Below are 25,628 nucleotides of genomic sequence, written 5' to 3'. Positions count from 1 at the left end.
ATGCTGGAGGCTTGGACCAAAAATGGCATAATAAATAAAAATGTAGGCCTATTCAACTGGGGGCAGGAGTTCTTGTGGGGGGTGTTCAGTTATTCTGAATTAACCCTGTGTAGCCTATAACGAGTTAAGCAATGTTACACGAGCAAAAGTACACTGTTAAAAATTTTAGTGTAAAATTACTGTAGCCTAGCTATTCCAGGTTAATACTTGCATTACTTTCACAGTAATTTCACAGTGGGACTTCTCTTGTAACTGCTCTCTCGGATGTTTTAAGTGTTTAAATATACTGTAAGTGTTTTTATTTGTTGAGTGTTACTATTGTGTTTTGTATGTCGAGTATTGATGTTGCATCTTTCAAAGATGTGTCTCAACACTGCTGAGATACATCTTTGAAAGATGTGACATCAATACTGTCAGCAGTTGTTTCACTATTGTAAAAGATCCATCCACAAACAGTTATGAATACGAAAATAAGTTATTGATTAATCTTCATGCTTTAATAATGCTGAATCTTCATGTTCGAGTTAGACTAACTTAAAGTCAGGCAATTAGCTTATTTCATATTCTAGCTTGTCATCATGTGACTAGATCAGAAACGTGATTAGATTTGAATTTAAATTTGAATATGAATTTACAAGGTCAAGATCCCAAACAAATTCTAATCACTAACCACCATTAAAGTGACTTTTACAATTACAATAGTAAACAACTAAATTTCTCACAGTGGCACATGCAGTTAAAGACAACTTTATAATGTGAATTCACAATACAACAAGAGCAGTAAATTGCTGTGATGTTAGCATCATTCTGCTGTTCATTCACAGTAATTTGTAAGAAAATGACCCAGCATGCATTGATTTCACAGTAAATTTCTGACTAATTTATTGTAAAATAATACTCTTTAATCCTGTAAATTCCTTGCAGTTTTTACAGTGTAGAGTTTTGCCCAAATAGCACAACTGCAAACATGATATTGATTTTTATACAAGATTTATACAAATTTTTATAAAAACAGTCCAATAAACAAAAGGCTAATTTTGAGTGAGCTTTAACACAACTGGTCTGGTACTGTTTAATTTCGCCAATTTTATATAAAACATATCAGATTGTGAACTCTCTACCCTTACGAAAATTAACCATGGTTTTATTGTAGTAAAAGAATAGGACCATGTTTTTTTATTTGTATAACCACAGTTTTATTACAAATACCATGGCTAAACAATGGTTAGCAAAACCATGGTTAATTTGTAGTTACCATGGATTAACTAGGCTATAGTAACCATGTTTTTTTGTTTTTGTTTAGTTTTTTTTGTGGTAAACCACGGTTAATTTTTGTAAGGGTACTACAGGGAAAGACATTTTAACCCCATATATCCATAACAGTTTTAAAATATGAGGACAATTTTTGGTGGGGGGCCTGTGCCACAGTACGAAAAAACACTAGAAACGCCTCTCATCAGCCTCGAGAGATCCCCCTCTGCAACAGTGCAACTGTTCTGAAAATCAGACATACACTGACCTATAATAGAGAGCAGCTTTTTGTGTCACTTATCCAGATGTAACCATCGAAATGTTGGCTGTTATTCATTATTTGACATAATGAGAATATTTATTCAATGATCAAACATCAAGCAATTAAGCAATATTACATAGGCTACAATACAAAATTAAACATAGTGGCTCATCTTCCTGACTAATGTATGACCGACCGGCGCTGATAAAGTGTGTCATCCACCGGTCACTTAGCTACTTCCGCGAAATATGATCTCATTAAATATTTTTCCACTTGTGCGTCATTTACTCCACATTTTAACCAATAACATAAGTAATAATTACAGTAAACAATGGTTTTACAATTGATTACTCAGATAATAATAATTCAGAACATGGCGTTTCATTTGTCCCCCGAAAACGGAAAATGCGCCCAAAGCAACAGCCCAGCTGAAGATCTTCCACGTTTACACATCCGAACTCCTCCTACAGAAGCACACAACTGACTGCACAAGCCTCACTCACAGCCAACATTTTCCTAAAAATGGTACGGGGGATTAATTTGAGTTTATTGCTGGCGACTTGGTTCTCCGTGGACTGTAACCCCGGGCCTATCGATGATATTGCAGTCGATCGATACTTCATTCCTAAGCGCTGCATCAGAGAAGTGAAATCAGGAGATTTCGTACGGTATCACTATAACGGCACTTTTACTGACGGAAAACTGTTTGACTCTAGGTGAGGTAATTCAGTCAAGTGTTAACTGAGTGATGTTCATTCTTTGCATCTTGCACATTTAAATTCTTTGTATCAAGTGATACCATTGCGTTTTGTAGATGTCCAGTGTAGAGCCGTGATTTTCTGGACGTGCACCATTGGAATAAGTTATTTTTTGTGTTACGGTAAAATCAGTCTACTTCCATGATATTCTTTTAAGTATCTTTTGCAGTTCCATGCAAATAGCTCTTACGAAAATTATCCATGGTTTTATCACAGTAAAATTGTACGTAGTAACCATGTGTTTTCTTTTCTTTCTTTTTTTGGTGTAGCCTATTTTGGTGTATTTTAACCGTTATTTTTCTTTCCTTCAGTTTTTGCCTACCACAAATAGGCTACCATGCTTAAACTATGGTTAGTTTAGCAAAACCATGGGTAATCTGTGGTTACCCTATAGAAACCATAGTTTTTTGATTGTTCGTTTTTTTTGTAGTAAAACCGTGGTTAATTTTTGTAAGGGAGGTTTGTTTAAAATGGTTTACTCAAGTCTATTTAACAATATTATATTGCATATTATAGCCTACTATGGCTGTGTCTCAGACACTGGTGAGCTACCTGCATGGAAAGCATTTCTGGACATCATATAATGTATCATACGTGGCCAAATGCTTTCTTGATAGGGAGCTCACTTGGTTTCTGAGCCTCTTGCTTTTTTTCAGTGAAGTTTGAACTATTCCATGAGTTGTATTCAAAGAGTTCAAAGAAAATTAATACATGATAGACATGCTACATTGTCAAAAGAGCTATAGAAATAAAAATAGACTTGATTGTGTAAAATTTACTTTTATGACTTGTAGAGCTATACGTGTGTGCTTATGTGCTGTGTGTTGGAAATCTTTCCCTTTCACAATCAATATAATGCAAGGTGATTTGTTTGTTTTAAATGCAGCTATGATAGGGGGACTGCATTCTTTGGACAGGTGGGCCAAAAGTGGCAGATTGCTGGTGTGGACAAAGGCATTCTGGGTATGTGTGTGAATGAGCGTAGGAAGATCACTGTGCCCCCCCACTTGGCCTACGGTAGCCAAGGAGCAGGTAATATACCCAAACACACCTTTTACATACATCAAATTAATTGTGCACACTAGTTCATTTCTCAAACTCTTACAGCGGCCCAAAAACCATTTGGACATGAAGATCATGCTTAAAAATGTCTGAGTGTTGATGTATTAGATATTATAGAAAGTGTCTTTCTTCTGTGCTGTTTCAGGTGATAAAGTGCAGCCAGACACAACATTAGTGTTTGATCTGGTTCTACTGGACATTTTTAACAGGGCAGACCAGGTTCAGACCAAAGTCATCAGTACACCTAAAGAATGCAAGCGTTCAGTCATGAGGACTGACTTTGTGCGTTTTCACTTTAATGGCACATTGCTGGATGGCACTGTGTTTGACTCCAGGTTAGTGCTACTTTTTATCCTATAGTAGCCTCAACTCGATGGAACTGCAAAAAATAATAATGATTTATAAAGTGGTAAACAGGTATTGCCATGGATCTACAGCGTTGACACTTTTCATGCATGTCTTACATATGCCTTCATAATACTTTTCTTTGAACATTAAAGTGGCATAAGAGAAAGTATTTTAACATCTAAAAGCTGATCAAGTATCTGAGTGGATACATGTCAAATATCCAGAAGATGTATCCAGAAGTGTGTTGATTAATCTTATTTGAACATAATGCAGCCACAAGCGTTCCCAGACGCAGGATTCAGTGGTTGGGGAAGGTTGGCTCATAAAAGGCTTGGATGAAGGGTTGCTGGGCATGTGTGTGGGAGAAATACGACACTTCATCATCCCCCCATTTCTGGCATTTGGAGAAAAAGGATATGGTAAGCAAGCAAACCATCTGCATGTAGATATAAAGAACATCTTGTTCTTTATCAATTATAGATTTTTATTCAAATCTTGGACATGGTTGCACTTTTTAGTATTCTGTTGTACTTTTCTCACATGTCAATTTCACGAGTTCGCACATGCATATAATCGGATTGAGCAAATAATAAGCATATTTGGCTAAGGTGACCAGACATGCCACTTCCTGGGGACACATTCTGCACCGAATTTATAAACTGCCTAAAATAACCCGGTATTGGTTGTTTGCGCTGCACCGATCGATCGCTGTATGACATCAAAGTACAGCGAGAGCTATAGAGAGCAGAGCAGATGGTTCCATGCTTTCGAATCGCTCTCTCAGTACTTTGATGTCATACAACGATCAATTGGAGCAGCGCAAACAACCAACACCTGGTTATTTTAGGCAATTTAGAAATCCTGTGCAGAACATGTCCCCGGGAAGTAGCATGTCTGGTCACCTTATATTTGGCGTACTGCCCGAGGGGAGGGCTTCAAGCTCAGAATATAGCCCAAACCCAGAGAACTCCCCATATCCCCAACTTGTGATAAGAATAGTTAAGAGTGCGGAGCTGGGTGAAGGAGAGTAAGTTGGCTGTATATATACTGTATTTACTATCATGCTAATTAAGGTGATTATCTGAACATGGTCCACCGGTACTGAATTAGTTGATTACCTGAATGTGCTCTTCCCGAACTTTTTTAATAAAACATCATGTAATTCTGGGTTCCCTATCAAGAGGATCTCTCGACGTTGAGTACAGTGTAAGCAGACGCCTTGGGGAAACACCTTTTTCCTCAAATACCGAAGCCTTATTTGCATAGTGTATAAGTGTATAAATAGTGTGTGTTCCACAATTATTGTCAGGTGTTCATGAGATGGATTGCCTGAGGGAAGAAACTGTTTCTGTGCCTGGCCGTTCTGCTGCTCAGAGCTCTGTAGCGTCGACCAGACGGCAACAGTTCAAACAGGGAGTGTGCTGGATGTGAGGGGTCCAGAGTGATTTTGCCAGCCCTTTTGCTCACTCTGGATGAGTACAGTTTTTGGAGACTGGGGAGGGTTGTACCAATGATTTGCTCAGCAGTCCGGACTACCCTCTGTAGTCTTCTGAGGTCAGATTTGGTAGCTGAGCTGAACTAGACAGTTATTGAAGTGCAGAGGACGGATTCAATGATGGCGGAGTAGAACTGTTTCAGCAGCTCCTGTGGCAGGTTGAACTTTCTCAGCTGGCGAAGGAAGTACAACCTCTGCTGGGCCTTTTTAACAATGGAGTCTATGTGAATGTCCCACTTCAGGTCCTGAGAAATTGTGGTGCTCAGGAACCTGAATGACTGCACTGCAGTCACAGTGCAGTTCATGATGGTGAGTGGGGGGAGAGCAGGGGGGTTTCTCCTGAAGTCCACGATCATCTCCACAGTTTTGAGCAGCTGTTAAAACTGCACCAGACAGCCAGCTCCTTAACCTCCTGTCTGTAAGCAGACTCGTCACCGTCCTGAATGAGGCCGATAAATGTGGTGTCGTCTGCAAACTTCAGGAGCTTGACAGAGGGGTCTTTAGATGTGCAGTCATTGGTGTACAGGGAGAATGGCAGTGGGGAGAGAACACAGCCCTGAGGAGCTCCAGTGCTGATTATGCGGGTGCTGGATTGTGTATTTTCCCAGCCTCACTAGTTGCTGCCTGTCTGTCAGGAAGCTGTTGATCCACTGACAGACGGAGGTGGGCACGGAGAGCTGAGTTAATTTGGGCAGGAGGTTTGGAATGATGGTGTTAAAGGCAGAGCTGAAGTCCACAAATAGGATCCTCACATAAGTCCCTGGGCTGTCTAGATGTTGCAGAACATAATGCAGTCTCATGTTGACTGCATCGTCCACAGAACTGTTTGCTCTGTAGGCAAACTGAAGAGGATCCAGTAAGGGTCCAGTAATGTCCTTCAGGTGGGCCAGCACCAGTTTTTCAAAAGACTTCATGACCACAGACGTTAGAGCCACAGGCCTGTAGTCATTTAGTCCTGTAATTTTGGATTTCTTTGGGATGGGGATGATGGTTGACCATTTGAAGCATGAAGGGACTTCGCACAGCTCCAGTGATCTGTTGAAGATCTGTGTGAAGACGGGGGCCAGCTGGTCAGCACAGGATTTCAGACAGACTGGTGTAACACAATCTGGGCCTGGTGCTTTTTTTCCTTTTCTGCTTCCGGAAGACCTGGCACACCTCATCTTCGCTGATCTGAATTGCAGGTGTCGGGGAGAGGGGGGTTGCTGGAGGTGTTAATGGTTGTGTGGAGAGGTGTTCAAGGCGGGTGTGGGGTGTTTTTTTTCAAACCTGCAGTAGAGCTCATATTCAGATCGTCTGCCAGTTGTTGATTTTCCACAGTGCTGGGGGATGGTATCTTGTAGTTGGTGATCTCTTTCAGAGCTTTCCACACTGATGCAGAGTCACTGGAAGCGAATTTAATCCTTATTTTTTCAGAATAATTCCTCTTTGCCACTCTGATCTCCTTTTCCAGTGTGTAGTTGGCCTGTTTATACAAGACTTTGTCCCCCTTCCTGTAAGCATCTTCTTTGGCCGGATGGAGCTGTCTGAATTTTGCAGTGAACCACGGTTTGTCGTTGTTGTAGGTTAAATGAGTCCTGGTAGGAATGCACATATCTTCATAGAAACTGATATAAGATGTGACAATCTCTGTGAGTTCGTCCAGATCGGTGGCAGCAGCTTCAAAAAGGCTTGTAAATCCTGCTCTGCTTCATTAGTCTACCTTTTAACAGTCCTTAAAACAGGTTTAGCTGATTTCAGTTTCTGCCTGTAGGTCGGTATAAGATGAACCAAACAGTGATAAGAGAGTCCTAAAGCTGCCCGTGGGACAGAGTGATATGCATCCTTTATTGCTGTGTAACAGTGATCCAATATACTACTATCTCTGGTAGGACATGTGATGTGCTGTCTGTATTTTGGCAGTTCACGGGAGAGATTGGCTTTATTAAAGTCCCCGAGAGTGATTAAAACAGAGTCCGGGTGTTGTAGCAGCATTTTGCTTGCTAGAGAGCAAATTACTCTAGCCGCTTACTTAATATAAGCGACGCTGAGCGCCATTTCATCAGAATCTTTCTCCTTTATTATAAATGCTTCACCAAAAGGGGATTATGGAATACGCTTCGCTGATCCCTTTGACTGTTCTGATGAAGAATGGATTGAAGATATCGTTAATGTTTGCTCGATCTGTGTGGGACCCATCAGGAACCCCAATGGATTGTAACTTTGCGTCATCTGCCTGGCAGCGCCCACGCAGAAGTCACTACTGAGGGCCCTAACTGCCCGTACTATGATGCTGTGAGTGTCTGAATTCTTCGTGTTCGGTTAGCCCTCGAGCAGCCACCACCCTCTCCCCCTTTCTTCTACTTGAAGAGAGCAGTTGAGGAAGAAGCTCTGGCATCCTGATTTGGTGCATGAAGTGTTTAGTGGCGAGTTAATGCTGACTCAGAACCCCTGTGCCTCCTACTCTACCAATCCATCCATGAGTGTGAGTATTCCCAGCCAAGGTGCTTCAGCTGCTCACATGATATAAAACAGTGCCCCGCCTCAGCGAAGCATTTTGCCTGTTAGAGAGCAAATTACTCCAGCCGCTTACTTAATCATATACACAGCCCCCTGACCCAGTGGAGAACTGTTGTGTACAAAGCAGCCGGGCAGACTCTTCAGCCTTCACAAAGGTTATGACATTTCACTGTATAAACGGCAGCTAAGCTGTTGTTTTCAGTAAGAGATTGTGGTACTTGTCTATACCAGGGATAGGCAACGTCAGTCCTGGAGTACTTCTGTCCTGCAAAGTTTAGCTCCAACCTTAATCAAACATACCTGAACAAGCTAATCAAGGTCTTCAGGATCACTAAGGGTACAGGCATGACATTTTTTTTTTCAGGGTTGGAGCTAAACTCTGCATGACATCGGCATTCCAGGACCAATTTTGCCTATCCCATGGTCTGTACTAACCGCCATAAACACTCTGACTGACTTCCTATGATATGTACTGTATGCTGTGTCGCTGTATTTATTAGCACGGATAGTGCCATTTACACTCATTGCCTTCCATGATATGCATCGGCTATGCCGCTGTCTTTCATAAGTGTTGTTTACACTGATAGCTATGTATGCCAACGCTGCCCTTGATAAGATCCAGCTGTGCTATTGTCTTTCATACAAGTGTGTAAGTGTTGTTCACACTGACCACTATATATGCCTGGCGCTGCCACTGTGATAAGCACCGCTGTCTTTCACACAGGTAGTGTAACTTACACTAACCCCTCTATATATGCCGTCACTGACGCTGTGCATTGCTTTTTATGATAAGCACCGGCTGTGCTGCTGTCTTCAATGCAGATGTATAGTGTAGCTTCACTGACTGCTATACGCTGTCATTGTGCAGTTATAGTTGGATCGACAATAAATTTCCCTGCCTACTGTGGGCACTGAGATCACTGGTTGTCTTTGTGCTATTATTGTTCCACTGTGCAGTGTGAAAAGCTACAAGACAGAATACGGAACATACTTGTCAGAATTATTTTCTCTCGCCCCTTGCCTTAAAGAGATGAGCTCTTTATAAAAGACACAGATTGCCCCGATTCAACAGTGTAATGCTGACTACTGTGTTATAAGCGCATTCGCAGGAACACCCCCTCAGACTGTTCACACTGTACACATGGTCTAAAGCAGGGGTGGGCAACTTCGCTTCTGGAGGGCCGCTGTCCTGCAGTGTTTAGCTCCTCCAACCCTAATCAAACACACCTTCCTATAGCTTTTTAGTGATCTTGTAGACATTGATTAGCTTGTTCAGGTGTGTTTGATTAGGGTTGGAGCTCTAATCTAACTCTGCAGGACAGTGGCCCTTCAGGACTGAAGTAGCCCTGGTCTAAAGGGATATCTACTGGGGATATATGTTCAGCGGAACAAAATTGCCATGTTTCTTAAACAGTGGCTTCTTGGATACTTTCGGTTCAAGACTGCTTGCTTAAGGTAGGCCAGTTTTACTTGCTTCTTGAGTTAAGTCGCTGATATATTATTCATGTCACTGCTTGTGCATTGAGCCGGGATGGTTGGGAAGCCCTGCCCCCCTTTTTTTCTGGGCTATGGGGTTCCACCAGGTCCGCTATGGTCTGACGTCATGAAGATGACGGCCGCTCACTCTATTGCATCAGCCAGATTGTTCCCACAGTGGACATCGGTCCCTCCTATGTACCAAAATCTTTTCAGTGATTACAGCGGCAGTGCCCCTATATTACTTGTGTTGCTGCTATTATCCTGTAGTATTCTGTAATAGGCAGCGCTGGTGCTGCTGCTGCCTGGCTAACTTACACACATTTCCGCAGGCTGCAATTGCAGTTCCGTAATGCACTGTCTAATCCTGGGCCATTTCTCAATATGCGTTCTTGTCTGTACTTGTGTTCTTGTGAAACGTTACTGTTCCAATTCAAAGTTCACATCTAGCCAAGTACAGTTTAAATCCCCGGATGTGTTCTTGCTCCGCCCCTTTTATCAAGGATGCATCCAGAGGTCAATGGTGCGAACCTGAGGCAGCCAGGTATCCCAGAATGCATTTTGCACCAATCAGCGAGTGTTAATGGCGGAGGGGAAAACCGCGAAATTTTCAAAATATTACTGTTATCGTGTCATGAAATACTCTAAGAGTATTTCAGGCGAGAATGTAGTTGTTTAAAACTCAAATCTGCAGTTTATTTATAAAGAGAGCGCCTATTTGGAAATTTGTTTCGCCGATTTCGGAGACGTGAGCTCCACGCGATCACCGGGCGCTCAGTGCTCATGTATCCACCGAGAGCAGCCTCACTGCGGCTCTTTCCAGGTCATATCGTTTTTGGCTGAGCACAAAGCTATGTTTCATAAATTATTTATTAATCGTAATACAGCGCTTACTTTAACGTGACTGAATTGTTTGCTTTTGCCTTTATTTCCTGTAAGTCTCTTATACTTGAAACTTATACTTTTATAATGGCTATTATTGTTCATTAAGACATTTAACAAAAAAGGCAGAGTTGTGCTATATTTCATTTTATTATACATACAGTGAATCAGAGCATATGTGCACGTTACCTAAACCACATGTTAATGTTTTATATTTTTAAAATGAAAACAAAAAGAGGGTGTTTTATATTTTGAAGAAAACGAAAAGGCAGTGGTGTTTGACAGGCTATTTCGTTTTATTGTAATGCATGTAGGTGTTGCATGAATTTTTGAACAGAAACAAAAGGAGGCAGTGGTGTTTGATATCGTATTTTTCGTATTGTAATACAATGTAGATAACTAATGCCGAGTTCACACTGCACGATTTTCAAAGTCATCGGATCACCGTTGTTTTCACACTGCACGATTATTTGGGGTAGCATTCAGTCGCTGCTGTGTTCACATTGCACGATGGATCGGCGACAGGAGGTTATACACACTGCATGACTTTACAATAGGAAGAATCGCCGACAACTCTGTCTGCTCTGCAAACTGAGGGAATCATAACGGTGATCAAATGACTTTGAAAATCGTGCATAAGACAATACTCTGATTAAGAGTCTACCATGTAAACAGCGATTTTTGATTACCTTAATCCGGCTAAAGTCATAATCGAAGTAAACACAAATCGAATTAAGACGTGGAGTATTCCTATTTTAGTCGCATTATTGAGGTACATTACAGACATGTACACACCTTAATCAAACTATTACCGTCATGTTGGACTTTTCGCCGCATTTTGCGACAGGTAACATACACGGCAGTGGTCAACCGTTTGACGGCAAATAAAAGAGCTTCAACACTGCCGTCGTCTGTATGCACGTACAAATAATTAACTGCACTTGAAGCTTTCATAAAATTAAAAATTAAACACCCAAACCTGTATATGGCATCATCACGAAGACGAACTAAGTGAAAAAGTGAAAGTGACGTGACATACGGCCATATGGTGACCCATACTCGGAATTCGTGCTCTGCATTGAACCCATCAAAGTGCACACACACAGCAGTGAACACACACATGGAGCAGTGGGCAGCCATTTATGCTGTGGCGCCTGGGGAGCAGTTGGGGGTTTGGTGCCTTGCCCAAGGGCACCTCAGTCGTGGTATTGAGGTGGAGAGAGCGCTGTACATTCACTCCCCCCACCTACAATTCCTGCCGGCCAGAGACTCGAACTCAAACCTTTGGATTACGAGTCCGACTCTCTAACCATTTGGCCATGACTTCCCCTTATGTTTATAAGGGGAACTATATGTTTAACTATATGTTTATATGTGAAATTCTGGAGGGGACGTCAGATGGCGTCGCGTGGTGCCAGTAATCAATCTATATACTATAAGATGTAAAACGGGAACATGAAAGGATTATTCTAAAAGCAACTCATGTAAACAGCTTAATCATAATATTGTCTTATTCAGAATAAGGTAAATAATTAGATTTGTTTAAAAAATCCTCTATTGTGTGGTGTGATTATGATTATTTAACTGCTCCCGACAAAGACGGAGCGTCCCCGAACTCAAACTGTAAATATCAAACATGTTTGATATTTACCTCTGACGTGATACCCGCGATAGCCAATGAGAGCGAGCAAGCGTCACCTACCTGTTGCGTGCTTCTATAGCTGAAACTTGGCAGCCCCAAACATGCTATGAAAGCAGAGTAAATCGTCCATATTCTTTTTTCTGTTTTTCACTGTGAAACAGAATGCGTGCCAGGAGTGCCAGCTGACAACGTTGAATGTCCTCTATTTGTTTTTCTTCTCAAGTCACGTTTGATCTCACGAGTCTCCGTGAGATCACGTGTCACTGTGAAATCTTTCCTACAATCGACAAGTGTGTGGTCTCACGGTCTGGTCGAATCATCTAGTGTGTGCATTCAGAGGATTATAAGGCTAAAAATCGGTTGAACTGTCTTCATATCTGTGGTCTCCCATGGTTTTAAAATAGTTTAAGGTTTGAAAATCGTCTAGTGTGCAGCCAGCCTTAGTGTGTAGCCAGTAGAGATGGGACGTTTGACACTGAGGCTCCGAAGCCTGTTTTACTCTATTGAAGCAGACTGGCTCGAAAGGCTGTGTCGAGGCTTGTATCAAATCTACATGATCACGTGACTGATGACGTTTGAGGCTTCATACATTACAATGGCTGCATCCGAAAACTGATAAATGCTGCCTTCGGAGGACACATTCCAAGGTAGGAAGGCATGAAGGCTCGTCCGAATCCAAAGTTAGCTTCACTTCCTGTCTCATGAGATACCTTCATCTGATCAATTTTTGAAGGCAGCATAGATGTATCCTTCGGTGCCTTTGATATCCCACAATCCTGTGTGTTCCATTCCATGACGGTTCAGCTAAAAAATAAAAATTTGGTTGTCAGTTTGTCTGTAAATGTATATTTCTGATTAACTTTTTGCACTTTTGATGTTATTTCTAGCGAGAAATTAGTATTATAGTAATTAAATATTTGTTTAGTTATCAGCAAAACTCGTTCTGTTTTGTTGTAGATCATTAAACCGTTGCGCTGCCTCAGAAGCCTGTCTGAAATCAGTTTCGTGAGGTGCCTTCCTGCAAAAACGCTGCCTGCAAAGTCATTGCCTCATAAGGCAGCGAGGCAGCAAGTCAGCTACCTAAGTTTTCAGATGCAGCCAATGAAACACCTGAAGCGAGGTGACTGATTTGAATCTTTGGAACAGCTTCATTCATTATACGGAGACGCGAAATGCTTGGTGTTCCCTCCCAGCTTCATAGTAACATAGTAACACTTTCATGTGTTGACAATGATTCTCAGAATGAATACACAGCTGCTATCGCTGAGTATTGCTTTTGTGTTGAAACTGTAATCAACAAGATGTGTGAATCATTTGAAAGTGGCTGCTATAATTGCACTAGATGTCACTGGTTGGGTCTTGTCTTTGAGGCTTTGAATCTTTTTTGGTACAATCAGGAAAAAGCCTCAAAAGCTTCACAAGGCTTCATCTGCCCATCTGTTGTACCCAGCATAAAAGCCTTCTTCAAGGTATTCAACAGACATCATACACAGACATTTAAAGACACATCTCCATATTGGATTACTCATTCAGAAATTAGCAACAGCTGACAAGCTTAACTCAAGTCATCACACTAATTGATAGGAGTTAACTATCCAAAGATAACAATCACACAATAAGATTAGATCCACATCAGATTAACATATTTTGCACACACGCACACACACATATACACGTACACATACACACACATATAAACATGAAACCACCATCACAGACGCTCTTTGAGAGAAAAATCCTCATTCATACCTTTTGGAAACCTTTTTGGAAGAAAGAAGAAAGATGACATTTTATGGTTTCATTCACAAAAAATGTCTTGCAACAGGACTCTTTAGATCCTTTCTATTTACTGCGCTTCTGTGCTCTGTAATCCTTTCTTTTAATGATTGGGATGTTTCACCAATATAAATATTTGTCTTACATGTTATAAAACTCTTGATAAAAATAGGACTTTAGGATGACAAATAGGATGATAAAAAAACTAAACATTTTTTGTAAATTCACAGTTAACACAATTGCCACATTTAAAATGACCCATAACTCTATTCCTTACATTACTGGCCCTTTTATAAGTAATTAATGGTTCCTTATTAAATATCCCATTAAGGTTTGGTTCATCTTTTAAGAACGTACCAATACAAAATAATAAAATATCTTCACTATTAATTTTCGTTGGAGTATATCTAGTACAAAAGATAATATCTGGATTAGTCTTAGACATTTTTTTTAGAATTCACAAGTATATCTCATTATATTTCTCTCCTTCTTAAACTCCTCATCATCTTCACAGATCCTTTTAATTCTAGGTAACTGGCTAATAGGTAAACCTTTTGTTGAAGATATTTTATTAAAGTATTGGTACGGCAGGTATATGATTCCTTGTGTATTAAAAGATTGTGTAGTGTATTCCAACAAATCTAGAGGAGTACTGTACGTTGAATTTTTTTTTTTCTCAAAAAGCATTAAAGTTTCTGAAAGTCACTATAGAAAGAGCTTGCATATTTATCAAGGCAAGCACTGTGTAGTTTATGATTGGTTGTAGGGCAGGAATATATCTAACACCAGTAGGTTCATTTCTTTAATGAGTGGTGATACGGTTCCTAGTGATGGCGAAGTGAAGGTTCAGAACCAGTGAAGCTTTCAACACCATTGTATCGGAAAAAGGTTCATTACTTGAAACTTCTCAAAATGGGTTATGCTGTGGCCATCTAGTGGTCATAAAAATGACTAAAAACTTCCAAAGTGTTATGTTCCATTATAGCCGCTGGATTCACTTCTGGTTCTACAACTTTGTTTTATTATATTTTATATAAATAATGGTCATTGTCAAAGTCATTCATTTGTGTCGGTGTGACTGCCACTAAAATAAGTAAACTAAACATACATTCATAAATTAAAGGTGGGGTATGTATTTTTTCAAAAACGCTTTAGAAAACTGAGTCGGGCCAAGTACCAAAATAAACTTGAAGCCAATCAGCAGTAAGGGGCGTGTCTACTCATGATACGGAGGAGAGAACGCTCGTTGCACATGACGGACATTAGCCGAGCTGAGCGACGACAGAAAGATAGAGACGGCGGATAAAAAAAAAGAGCAAAATGTCTGCGGAACAAAAGAAGGCTTAGACCGTGTCTACACCGGACGTGACAGTTGTCCTGTCGCGCCGCAACAGCTAAAGTCTGTCTACACTGGACGCGACAAAGCGACTGTTGAAAATCATTTGAAATTTGTGTCAATATGTCATAAATAGAACGCGGCAGCAGTTTACTGTCGGGGATTTGTCGTGTCGCGCCGCATCCAGTGTAGACAGTATCACTGATTATAATGAGCTGATTATAATAGTATATTAGGAAGGCCTGCGATCGGCCTGCGAGGTTGCTTTGTTCCTTCTCGATAGGTGAGGAACATTGATTTTGCTTTGTTTCACAGAACTAATCGTTGCCTGGGTTGCGGATATATGTGTGGGGCGGAGCTATCAAAATAAGGGCGAGACCCTTTTGAGGTAGGGGCGTGTTTGTTTTGATGATTTGAAATATCAACATTGGCTACCAGAAATCACTTACCCCACCTTTAAATCCATGATCTGTTTATTTTAACTCTGCCTCAGTCCTTAGACTGTTATTTCATGGCCAAAGTTAATTTTTGAGCTCAATATATAAATTTCGATAAAAAAAAACAAAAACAAAACAAAATGCTAACACAATATGTAAAGGAATCAGCACAGAGGTTCGCTTCGTTTGAACCAGATACTGAAGCAGTCACGTGGTTTTCAGGCGAATGAAGCTTCGGACGTCATAGATCACGTGCTTTTCTCAAAACGAATCAAGCTCTGATACGTGCTTCAATGTGAAATGTTGTTTTTTTGATACAAGCTTCGGAGCTTCTGTGTTGAACGTAGATACGTAGATATATATGTCCAACTTTATGTAAATTCACTGATTTCCAAAATCCCAGGACTGGTACATTATAAGACAGGTATCTACAACATGTTGGAGCACTTTAAAAATGATAGTTAATTATAGTTAACTTTAGTTATAGTTAAATTCTCTTTCTGACTTTTTATTCCTTGCTTCCCTTAATTTCATCTTTCTTGTGTGTTTCTTTTCCTCAGGCACAGAAATCCCTCCTCATGCATCATTAGTGTATCACATTCTCCTGGAAGACCTCCACAACCCTAAAGATGACATTATTGTGGAGGTCGTGGAAGCACCTGAACCATGTACACGCAAGTCTGTTGCAGGCGATTACATTCGCTACCACTACAATGCTTCCTTCCTCAATGGCATGACATTTGACTCCAGGTTTTACTTTCTTTTTTTTTTGGTTGTTTGTTGTTGTTTTGGGTTGCTGTAGATGTTACTGAGATTCTAATGTATTGTATTACCTCTAATGTCACAGCTATCAGCATAACCAGACGTACAACACATACATTGGAATGGGCTACATGATCTCTGGAATAGACAAAGGCTTGCAGGGTGTGTGTACAGGAGAGAGGAGAAGAATCATCTTGCCGCCTCATCTTGCATATGGCCAGCAGGGGGCAGGTTAGATTATCTTAATGTATTTTAAATGCTAGTTCATCAATGAAAGTTGAATGAAAATGTGCTGATTTTTTTTCACAGACTGTTTAATGCTGCTTAAAGGTGGCATACATGTATTTATACAACAGCTGCAAAATGTAATTAGCCCACATAAAGTATATAAATAAAAAAACTAATGCTGGGCAACAATTAATCACTATTAATCACATCCAAAATAAAAGTTTTTGTTTATATAATATATGTGTGTGTACTGTGTATATTTATTATGTACATATAAAGACATACACATACAGTATATTTTAAAAATATTTACATGTATATATTTATAATGTATGTTATATATTTAATAATATAAACATAACATATTTTTCTTAAATATATACATGCATGTGTGTACACACACACATAGTATGTACAGTACTTTTATTTTGGATGCGATTAATTGTTGCCCAGCACTAAAAATAACATTAATTATTGCTCTTGATATTGTAATACTAATTATTAATTTTAATTTTGAAAAAAACAAACAAACTAAGACATGTTTGAATTAGTTTATTGCTTTTTAGCATTAGAAAATTACATTTTCACATTGGTTATATTAGTAGCATGGAAAACATAATGGTTATTTAAACTGGGAATAAATTATATATATATATATATATATATATATATAAAAACATTATGATGAGAGAATCCATGACAGTGCAAATAAGTGAGCATATGCACTGAACAAAACTTCTGCATTTTCACAGTGGCTAATCTAAATGCTTCTGACTGGCCATTGCATTCATAAGCTCAACAGAAACATGCGAGATTGGTCAGTGTGTAAGAAGAAATCTGATACAATGTGACTTTTCACTTTAATCTCGACAGCTGTAATAGATTTTATTTAATTGTGCAAAGGTGTTTTTTACCCCCTTACCTTAAATTTGAATTTGGTATTTTTGCCCCAAGCCTCCGTTAATTTCCGACCCTAGTGTACACTTACATGAGATGAAAACAGTGCTTATTCTAATTTTCTATCAAAAAGGGTTTACTTATGTATGGGGCAGGTCAGTTGCCTAAATCTATTTGCCATGTTGAAATGAGATGACCCATGATGGAGAGAGTGCACACGCTCATTGGCTGCCACTGCTGTGGATTAGGGTTGGGTACCGTTCACATTTGAACCGGTACGCTACCGGTATCGGTACCTGAAATTCGGTACCGGTACCCAATGGTACCTTTTTTCGGTACTTTACTCTCTGTAATAACAAAAACATTTTTTTCAGTGAAAAAATAAGTCCAAAACTCTCAATGTCAACATTTTGAACAACAGGGCCCTACAAATAGTTTTTTCTTCCAGAAATTCTTGTTTTATTTTTTCTGATAATCAAATGAAGGCATGAAACATTTATTTATTTTTAATCAAATGAAAATGAAACCCTTTTTATTTTTTGGCAAACAAACAGAGATTTATTGTTAATATTAATACATGGTAGAAAAATTGTGTGAATATTCCTTTAAAAAAGTTTTAATAATAATTGTATTTTTTTCTACAATTAAGTGGTTAATGTGGTTGTAATAATTATTTGGTAACACTTTATTTTAGGGTCTCTTAACTAGTTGCTTATTAGCATGCATATTACTACAATATTAGCCATTTATTAGTACTAATTTAGCACATATTAATGTCTTATTCTACATGACCTTATTCTACATCCCTAATCCTACCCAATAACTAAACTTAACAACTACCTTACTAACTATTAATAAGCAGCCAATTAGGAATTTATTGAGGGAAAAGTCATAGTTAAAGGTGCTGTATGTAGGATTTTGACTCTACTAAAGCATAAAAATACCATAATATGTTTGCAGATATTTAAGAAACATGCTAAGTTAACATACTTGTTTATCTGAAAAACAATGCTACAGTCAGATATTCTCCTTTGAAAATGTGCATTCCGGCCCGGAATGTCTGTGTTTGTTATGGTTTGTGAAACCCGCCCACTGCCAGTTTACCCAATTGTATTTCGGCACCGCGGGTTGCCAGTTGGTGGAAAACACAGCGTATTTAATTGTATTCATCGGCATGTGCGCTCGTTCCTGTTGGTGTCGTTAATATGGCAACCTGCATGTGCGTCAAGTCTGAGGAGGAGGGGCCGGGTGAAAAAAAACGTCTCCAATATTTTGAATTTGTACCGCAATACCTAGTTCAACCACTCGGTGTCAATCCTACATACAGCACCTTTAATAGTGAATAAGTGTTCCCTATCCTAAAGTGTTACCAATTTTTTTTTTTTCATGTAATTGTTTTATTTAAATTGTCAGTAAATGGAATATATAAAGACGTCCATTATACTGTACAAAAGTAATACAAGAGTAATATATTTCTGTTACACCGCACTTTTATTTTGACAGGTTGCCGTGAAGTTTGTGTGTCTATAGTATGATATGATGCTGGTTTTCTCAAATGAAACGGTAAAATTCTCTTGAAGTGACTCTCACAGCCTGTAAGTTCATGTGTTCATGTAGTTCAGAGTCCGAAAATCACCGCGAATTCATGTGTGCTTCAGTATTTGTGTAGTAAACAAAACCGCGTCTCCGCCATTCATACGTACCGATGCTAACGGAACATGCAGGATTCATATTTATATAGTCTCCTTGCGTTTTAATATTCACATACACTAGTTCATATTGCGATTCGAATTAAGTGACAGACCTTCTTTTATTCATCCAAAAATTATGAATTTCCGTGGCATTCCGCTCTATAGAGTAAATTCCGTTTATATGAATGGACTCCGCCATCCTGTCCGCGTCTTCGCGGAAACCATGAACCTAGAAATGTAAGCACACTTCAGAACATTTCGGTTTGCCCTGTGTGTTGTGTTTTAAAGAGTTGCAGGGGTGACAAGTCATAGGGTCTCGCTGTCTCTCTCTCTCTCGTATGCGCGCAAATGCGTTCTCAGGTACGGAAATTTGGTACCGAATGATTTAATGTGAATCGATACTCGGTAGTACCGACGTAATTCGGTCCGTACCCTTAAAAGTACCGAGTTGGTACCCAACCCTACTGTGGATACGAACGTCTGCAAGATGTCTGTTAAAGATCTCTTGATCTGGAAAGCATCTGCTGTCTATAAACGTCTGACAGACGTCTTTCAGATGCCAGTTTTACATACATTATAAATGATAAACATCTTAAAGACATCTAATATACATCTATTTGACATCTAAAAGGAAACGTCCTATAGACATATTGCAGATGTAAATGCAGACGTCAAATAGACGTGCTATCAGGGTAATATTGTGTTGTGTTTTGGTGATGCAAAGAGTGACTATTAGACAATGGAGCACACTTATTATTGTACAATAACACACTTATATAGACATATAATAGTCAATGATGATGGACAAAGGCCAACTGGCATAACTGGCCAGGATGCTGGGGTCACTAGGACTCACAAACTCAATGGGGAGTAGTGACGAAGCTCAGCCCTGATTAACTTCAGTGGGTGACAAAACAAAAGTTTCGGAGTGATAGATAGGTGCTGATACTTTCCATTTACATTAAAAATGTGACTATACAGTAAGTGCACCTCTGTTTTGGCCAGGCAAGGACATTCCAGGTTCAGCCGTGTTGGTCTTTGATATCCATGTGATAGACTTCCACAACGTCAAAGATCCTGTGCATGTGGAGATCACACATAGACCTGAGGTGTGTAATGAAACCAGTGAGGTGAATGACTTCATTGAGTACCACTACAACTGCTCACTGCTGGACGGCACGCTGCTTTTTACATCGTGAGTTTCCCCAATCTGTCTAATCTCTTTATGATAGCTTCAATATTTGTTCAGTTATTCACAATTTAAGTGAATTAATACAAATACGATGTGCTAATGGTTGTGTGATATGGCTAACAGTTGTTGATCTCTGATCATTGTAGGAGGGACTATGACACCCCACAGGATGTGGTGCTTGGAGGGGGTAAAATAATTGATGGCCTAGATGAGGCTCTTAGGAATGTGTGTGTAGGAGAGAGACGGACGGTCATAGTGCCACCACACCTTGGACATGGAGAGAAAGGAGGTATGTGTTATTTCATGTGTCTGTGTCGTACTCTTAAAGGATATAAACCAGTGCCGACCAACTGCTCGTGCAAACATGTACAATGTCACTGCAGCATTAGCTCAAGTACAGTGATACTGAAACATTGTAAAGTGTGTGCTAGTGAGACCAGTAGGGGGTGCTCACCCAGTGGTCTGTGTGGGTCCTAGCGCCCCAGTATAGTGATGGGGACACTATACAGTAAAAAAAAGCACCGTCCTTTGGATGAGACGTTAAACCGAGGTCCTGACTTTCTGGGGTCATTAAAAATCCCAGGATGTCTTTTGAAAAGAGTAGAGGTGTGACCTCGGCATCCTGGCCAAATTCTCCCATTGACCTCTGACCATCATGGCCTCCTAACAATCCCCATATCTGCTGATTGGCTTCAATTACTCTGTCTCCTCTCCACCAATAAGCTGGTGTGTGGTGGGCGTTCTGGCGCACTATGGCTGCCGTCGCATCATCCAGGTGGATGCTGCACACTGGTGGTGGATGAGGAGACCCCCCAACCCCCCACACACAATGTAAAGCGCTTTGAGTGCCTAGAAAAGCGCTATATAAATGTAAGGAATTATTATTATTATTATTATTATTATTAAAAAACATGGGTGAGCCAAATTCAAATTTATTCTGTGTGGGTGTGTAACTCCAAACAGTAACAAAATAAGGAACACTGCAATATAGATTTAATGAATTCTTGTCAATTTCTGATAAATTTGCATCCTGTCTTCTGTTCTCTTGTTTTCCTAGCTGGTATTGTCCCAGGGAGTGCAGTGCTACGGTTCGAACTGGAGTTGGTGTCCCTGCAGAAAGGGGTTCCTGAAGGCTACCTCTTCATTTGGCTCGAAGAAAGTCCAGTTCAGCTATTTGAGGCACTAGACAGCAACCAGGACCAACAGGTCCCTTTAGAGGAGGTCAGTTTTTAGCTTTTGAGCAAGCTTTTCTGATGAAGTTTTCAGACCCCTGATCTGCTGAAAAACAATGTCGCAAACAATCAGGCCCTGAAATATGTGTTATTGTGAAGATATCTGAGAGAATTATTCAAATATTAAACAAGTACAGGCACAATTCTAGTTTTATGGTAAAACTGATTTGGAGCACATAAAAACTAGAGATTCCAAGATTTTGTTCTGTTAAAGATGAAAATATAGTATCAGCTATATCAGAGAGTCTGTCCCTAAATGGCACATAAAACTGAATGAACAGAGGTTGGTTACTTTACATTTTTCTGTCTAAGTGGGTGGTTCTTGGCCGAAAATAAGCTGCAAAGTGGACCAGACATAATGCCAATAGTCTGTGTGAGACCACACTGGAATATGCAATGGCTAAGTGCGTTACTCAACTAAACTCACTGACTTTTGACTAGTTGCTGTAAGTACTATTACATTGTTAGATGTGGGACTTGTTTGATGCTTTTGTATTAGCATTTTCAGTCCCACTTTATACTATGTGGCCTTAACTACTATGTACTTGCATTTAAATTAATCATTTGATATAATGCACTTATTGTGTACATACAGTGGTGTGAAAAAGTGTTGGCCCCCTTCCTGATTTTTTTATTTTTTTGCATGTTTGTCACACTTTAATGTTTCAGATCATCAAACAAATTTAAATATTAATCAAAGATAACACAAGTAAACACAACATGCAGTTTTTAAATGAAGTTTTTTATTATGAAGGGAAAAAACTAAATCCAAACCCACATGGCCCTGTGTGAAAAAGTGCTTGCCCCCTAAACCTAATAACTGGTTGTGCCACCCTTTGCAGCAACAACTGCAATCAAACGTTTGCGATAACTGGCAATAAGTCTTTCACATCGCTGTGGAGGAATTTTGGCCCACTCGTCTTTGCAGAATTGTTTAAATTCAGCCACATTGGAGGGTTTTTCGAGCATGAATGGACTGTTTAAGGTCATGCCACAGCATTTCAATTGGATTTAAGTCCAGACTTTGACTTGGCCACTCCAAAACCTTAATTTTGTTTTTCTTGAGACATTCAGAGGTGGACTTGCTGCTGTGTTTGGAATCATTGTCCTGCTGTATAACCCAAGTGCACTTGAGCTTGAGGTCACAAACTGATGGCCGGACATTCTCCTTCAGGATTTTCTGATAGAGTGCAGAATTCATGATTGATTGACTTACCCATATCCCACCTCAATAGCAGCAAAAGTGTTTTGCAATACAATATGAACACAATAAGTACATTGTACTTATTTTTTGATGTAAGTACATAGTAGTTAAGGCCACCTAATATAAAGTGTAACCACATTTTCTTTACTATTGCTGAAGTATTTACCTCTTGTCACTGGTTTTATTCAGGGCACATGGTCTTTGTAATTAAATACTTGTTTTAGTAAGTGCCACTTGGGTAAGAGAGCAATGATTTAGTTTTAATCCTCACTTTCCTAGCCTAGTAAAAAAGTAATATATTTAAAATACATTTATTTAATACAAAGTATTGTTCGAATCTATTAAAATATTTACTGACATATCACCTGGGACTTACTGATATAAAAATAATAATTAACCTTTTTTTTTTTGGGAGTACTAGTTGTGCACAATGTACATTTCTTAATATTAAGCCTAAAATGTGTTTTAATGTTACTATTGATGAGGATTGTATCATCATTTAATAATATCAGTCTTTAAATACAAGATATTTAAAGTGCACCTGAAGTATACTTGCAATAGTTCCACTTAAGCACAATCAAATATACTTCAGTATATCTTCAGTTGGACTTAAGCACTACTTCCACACAATTAAAGTGCATTAAGCACAAAATTAGTTGTTTCAATATAGCAGACTTTTAAGTATACCAGTTTAGTATACCACAAGTACAATTGCAAGGTATTTTCATTAAGTACATAAATATGCAAATGTGTTTGTAGGAGACTTGGCATGAAATTTTTCACTAGGGTACTGTACCTTGTCTCCACAGTTTTCACAGTTCATCAAACAGCAGGTCTTAGAAGGAAAAGGACGTCTTAAACCATCTCAGGATCCAGATAGTGTCATCAGGGATATGTTCAAGAACCAGGATAGGAACACTGATGGTCTGATCACTCCGGATGAGCTAAAACTAAAAGTGGATGAAGACAAAACACGCCATGAAGAACTGTGAAACATGTTCACAAAAGCATGTGAATGTACATGCATTCAGACAGAGAACAAAGCAACAGACTCATCATCCTGAGGCTGAAAACCGGACCAACTTGCTTTCCAGTATTAAAAGTTTGTACATTTGATGGTCACATATTTTTATACTCCTAAAAATGTTGGATCTCAAAAATGCATTTGTGCCATTTAATAAAATGTCCAAAACTTAAGTACTTGCAAACATTTTATTTTGAAATATGATGACTACCCTTACAAAAAAGAGAAATGTATTCAAGTGTGCTATTAGTTTACTTCTTGTGGACTGAAAATAAGAGAAAATACTTGTAACTAATAATTTGATCAAGCTATACTTAAGAAAATATAATAATTAAATAGTTAAGTATGATTAATCTAAGGTTTGGAATAACTAAGATTTTTTTGTTGTTGTTTACAAAAAAAAAAAAAGTCCCCAATGCTGCATTTACTACTGTATTAATATATTATGTAGTATATGTAAATTTCCAGCAGCCATTATGCCAGTCTTCAGCGTCACATGATCCTAAGAACAGGGTTCCTCAAATCTTGTCCTGGATGGCTAACGCCCTGCCAAGTTTAGCTCCAACCTGACTCCAAACTCACCTGAGCAAGCTAATCAGGGTCTTCAGGATCATTAGAAAACCAAAGTTAGGTGAGTTTTATCAGGGTTTAAGCTAAACTCTGCAGGGCAGCGGCCCCCCAGGACTGTATTTGAGGAACCCTGCTTCATTCTAATATGCTAATTATACTAGTAAGTCAGGGGTGGCCAACATCAGTCCTGGAGAGCCACAGTCCTGCTCCAAGTTTGATTAAAAAACTCACCTGCTTCTAACTTAGTGTGCAATGACCTTAAGCGTTACCACAGAGTCCGAAATGCGTTTTTCCGCATTCCTCATCCTTTCCTATCAAAATGCATGCTACAGATGCAAAAACACAGAAAATCGAACCTGATCCGAATTTTATGACGGACGAAAGTAAACGTGATTGACACAACGTGAGGTTGTATTTATTTTTTAACGTGCAAAAATTTCAGACTCAGTGTGCAATGACCTTTAGACCTTGATTAGCTTGTTCATGTGTGTTTGATTAGGGTTGGAGAGAAACTCTGCAGGACTTTGGCTCTCCAGGACCGGCGTTGGGTATGCCTGTTTTAAAATAGTATATAAATTAGTGCTGTCAAGCGATTTAATCCCATCCAAAATAAGTTTTTGTTTACATAATATATGTGTGTGTACTGTGTATATTTATTATGTATATATAAATACACACACATACATGTATATGTTTCAGAAAAATGTTATGTTTATATATTAAATATATTTATATATAATATAAATTATATGAATATAAATTTATACAATTATATACTCAGCACACACACACGTTATGTAAACAAAAACGTTTATTTTGGATGCGTTTGACCGCACTACTATACATACTAAATAGTGAAGTAAAAGTATAATGTTAACTTCACTTGAAAGCCAAGTATACTTGCAGTATGAAAACTAACAAGTTTTCCTGTAGTATGGATCACAGTATAGTTGCAGTACAAATAAAAAACTCAAAATGTACTACTGTTACTAAGCAGCCAATTTAGTCCCAATAAGTACTAAAATAATACATTAATTTTAGAACACTTACATGGGGTATAACGTAAATATTCTTGAACTCTAGTTAGAATGAAGTATACTTTTTTCTTTTGTTTTGGTAAGGGTAATATTTTTTGTTCATTCATCCTTTTATAATGCTCTTCTGTGATAGGTGATTTTTATGGCTGTATTTTCAGGGTGAATGCAGATGAAATTAGCATATTATCATTTGATAATATGCATATTAGTATATTATCATGATCACTTGATGGATGTAGCCGTGCTTAATTTATGCTACTATTTCTGTCTTATCTTTGCATTGGTTTCTATTGGACTTTGTGCATATGTGTGTCCACCAGTCACCAGAACTCTGTACAATTAAAATGGCAAAAGGTTTGCTCAATTTGACCATATTATTTCCTATAGACACTTCTGCAACAGATCTCATGTCAATTTGCACACAGTTGTGAAATAATCATATTCTATGTGAAAATGCCTTGATTAATCTAAAATCAACACTGTAGTACATTGTTATACTGCATCAGTTTTTAGTAAGTATAAATAGTAATGGCACTCCAGGAATGGTATCAACTAGGCAGAAGAACA

The 25,628-nt window shown here is 39.0% G+C and overlaps 1 protein-coding gene across 2 annotated transcripts; it reads left to right on the top strand.

Moving 5' to 3' along the window:
- The first annotated feature begins 1,881 nt into the window (after positions 1-1,881).
- Positions 1,882-25,550, top strand: fkbp10b (FKBP prolyl isomerase 10b). Of its 2 annotated transcripts, XM_058793521.1 has the most exons (11): positions 2,111-2,229; positions 2,328-2,393; positions 3,158-3,303; positions 3,479-3,668; positions 3,955-4,100; positions 15,785-15,974; positions 16,072-16,217; positions 19,808-19,997; positions 20,141-20,283; positions 21,052-21,215; positions 23,240-25,550. In XM_058793521.1, the coding sequence occupies exons 3-11, from the start codon at positions 3,237-3,239 to the stop codon at positions 23,420-23,422; spliced, it is 1,419 nt and encodes a 472-aa protein (XP_058649504.1). In that variant the 5' UTR covers positions 2,111-2,229; positions 2,328-2,393; positions 3,158-3,236; the 3' UTR covers positions 23,423-25,550. The 2 variants fall into 2 exon arrangements, with proteins under 2 accessions (XP_058649503.1, XP_058649504.1); XM_058793520.1 differs by lacking the exon at positions 2,328-2,393 and having other exon boundaries at positions 1,882-2,229.
- Positions 25,551-25,628: the final 78 nt, after the last annotated feature.

This window comes from Onychostoma macrolepis, chromosome 12, assembly GCF_012432095.1.
Source record: "Onychostoma macrolepis isolate SWU-2019 chromosome 12, ASM1243209v1, whole genome shotgun sequence".
NCBI classification, from domain to species: domain Eukaryota; kingdom Metazoa; phylum Chordata; class Actinopteri; order Cypriniformes; family Cyprinidae; genus Onychostoma; species Onychostoma macrolepis.
The sequence above is the reverse complement of the archived record's forward strand: the minus strand, read 5'-3'. Positions and strand labels throughout refer to the sequence as shown.

Coding starts and splice junctions, on each gene's coding strand:
- fkbp10b (XM_058793520.1), top strand. CDS start 2,036: ATGGTACGGGGGATTAATTTGAGTTTATTGCTGGCGACTTGGTTCTCC. Junction 19,998..20,140: donor GGCACGCTGCTTTTTACATC/GTGAGTTTCCCC, acceptor TGATCATTGTAG/GAGGGACTATGACACCCCAC. Junction 20,284..21,051: donor TGGACATGGAGAGAAAGGAG/GTATGTGTTATT, acceptor TTGTTTTCCTAG/CTGGTATTGTCCCAGGGAGT.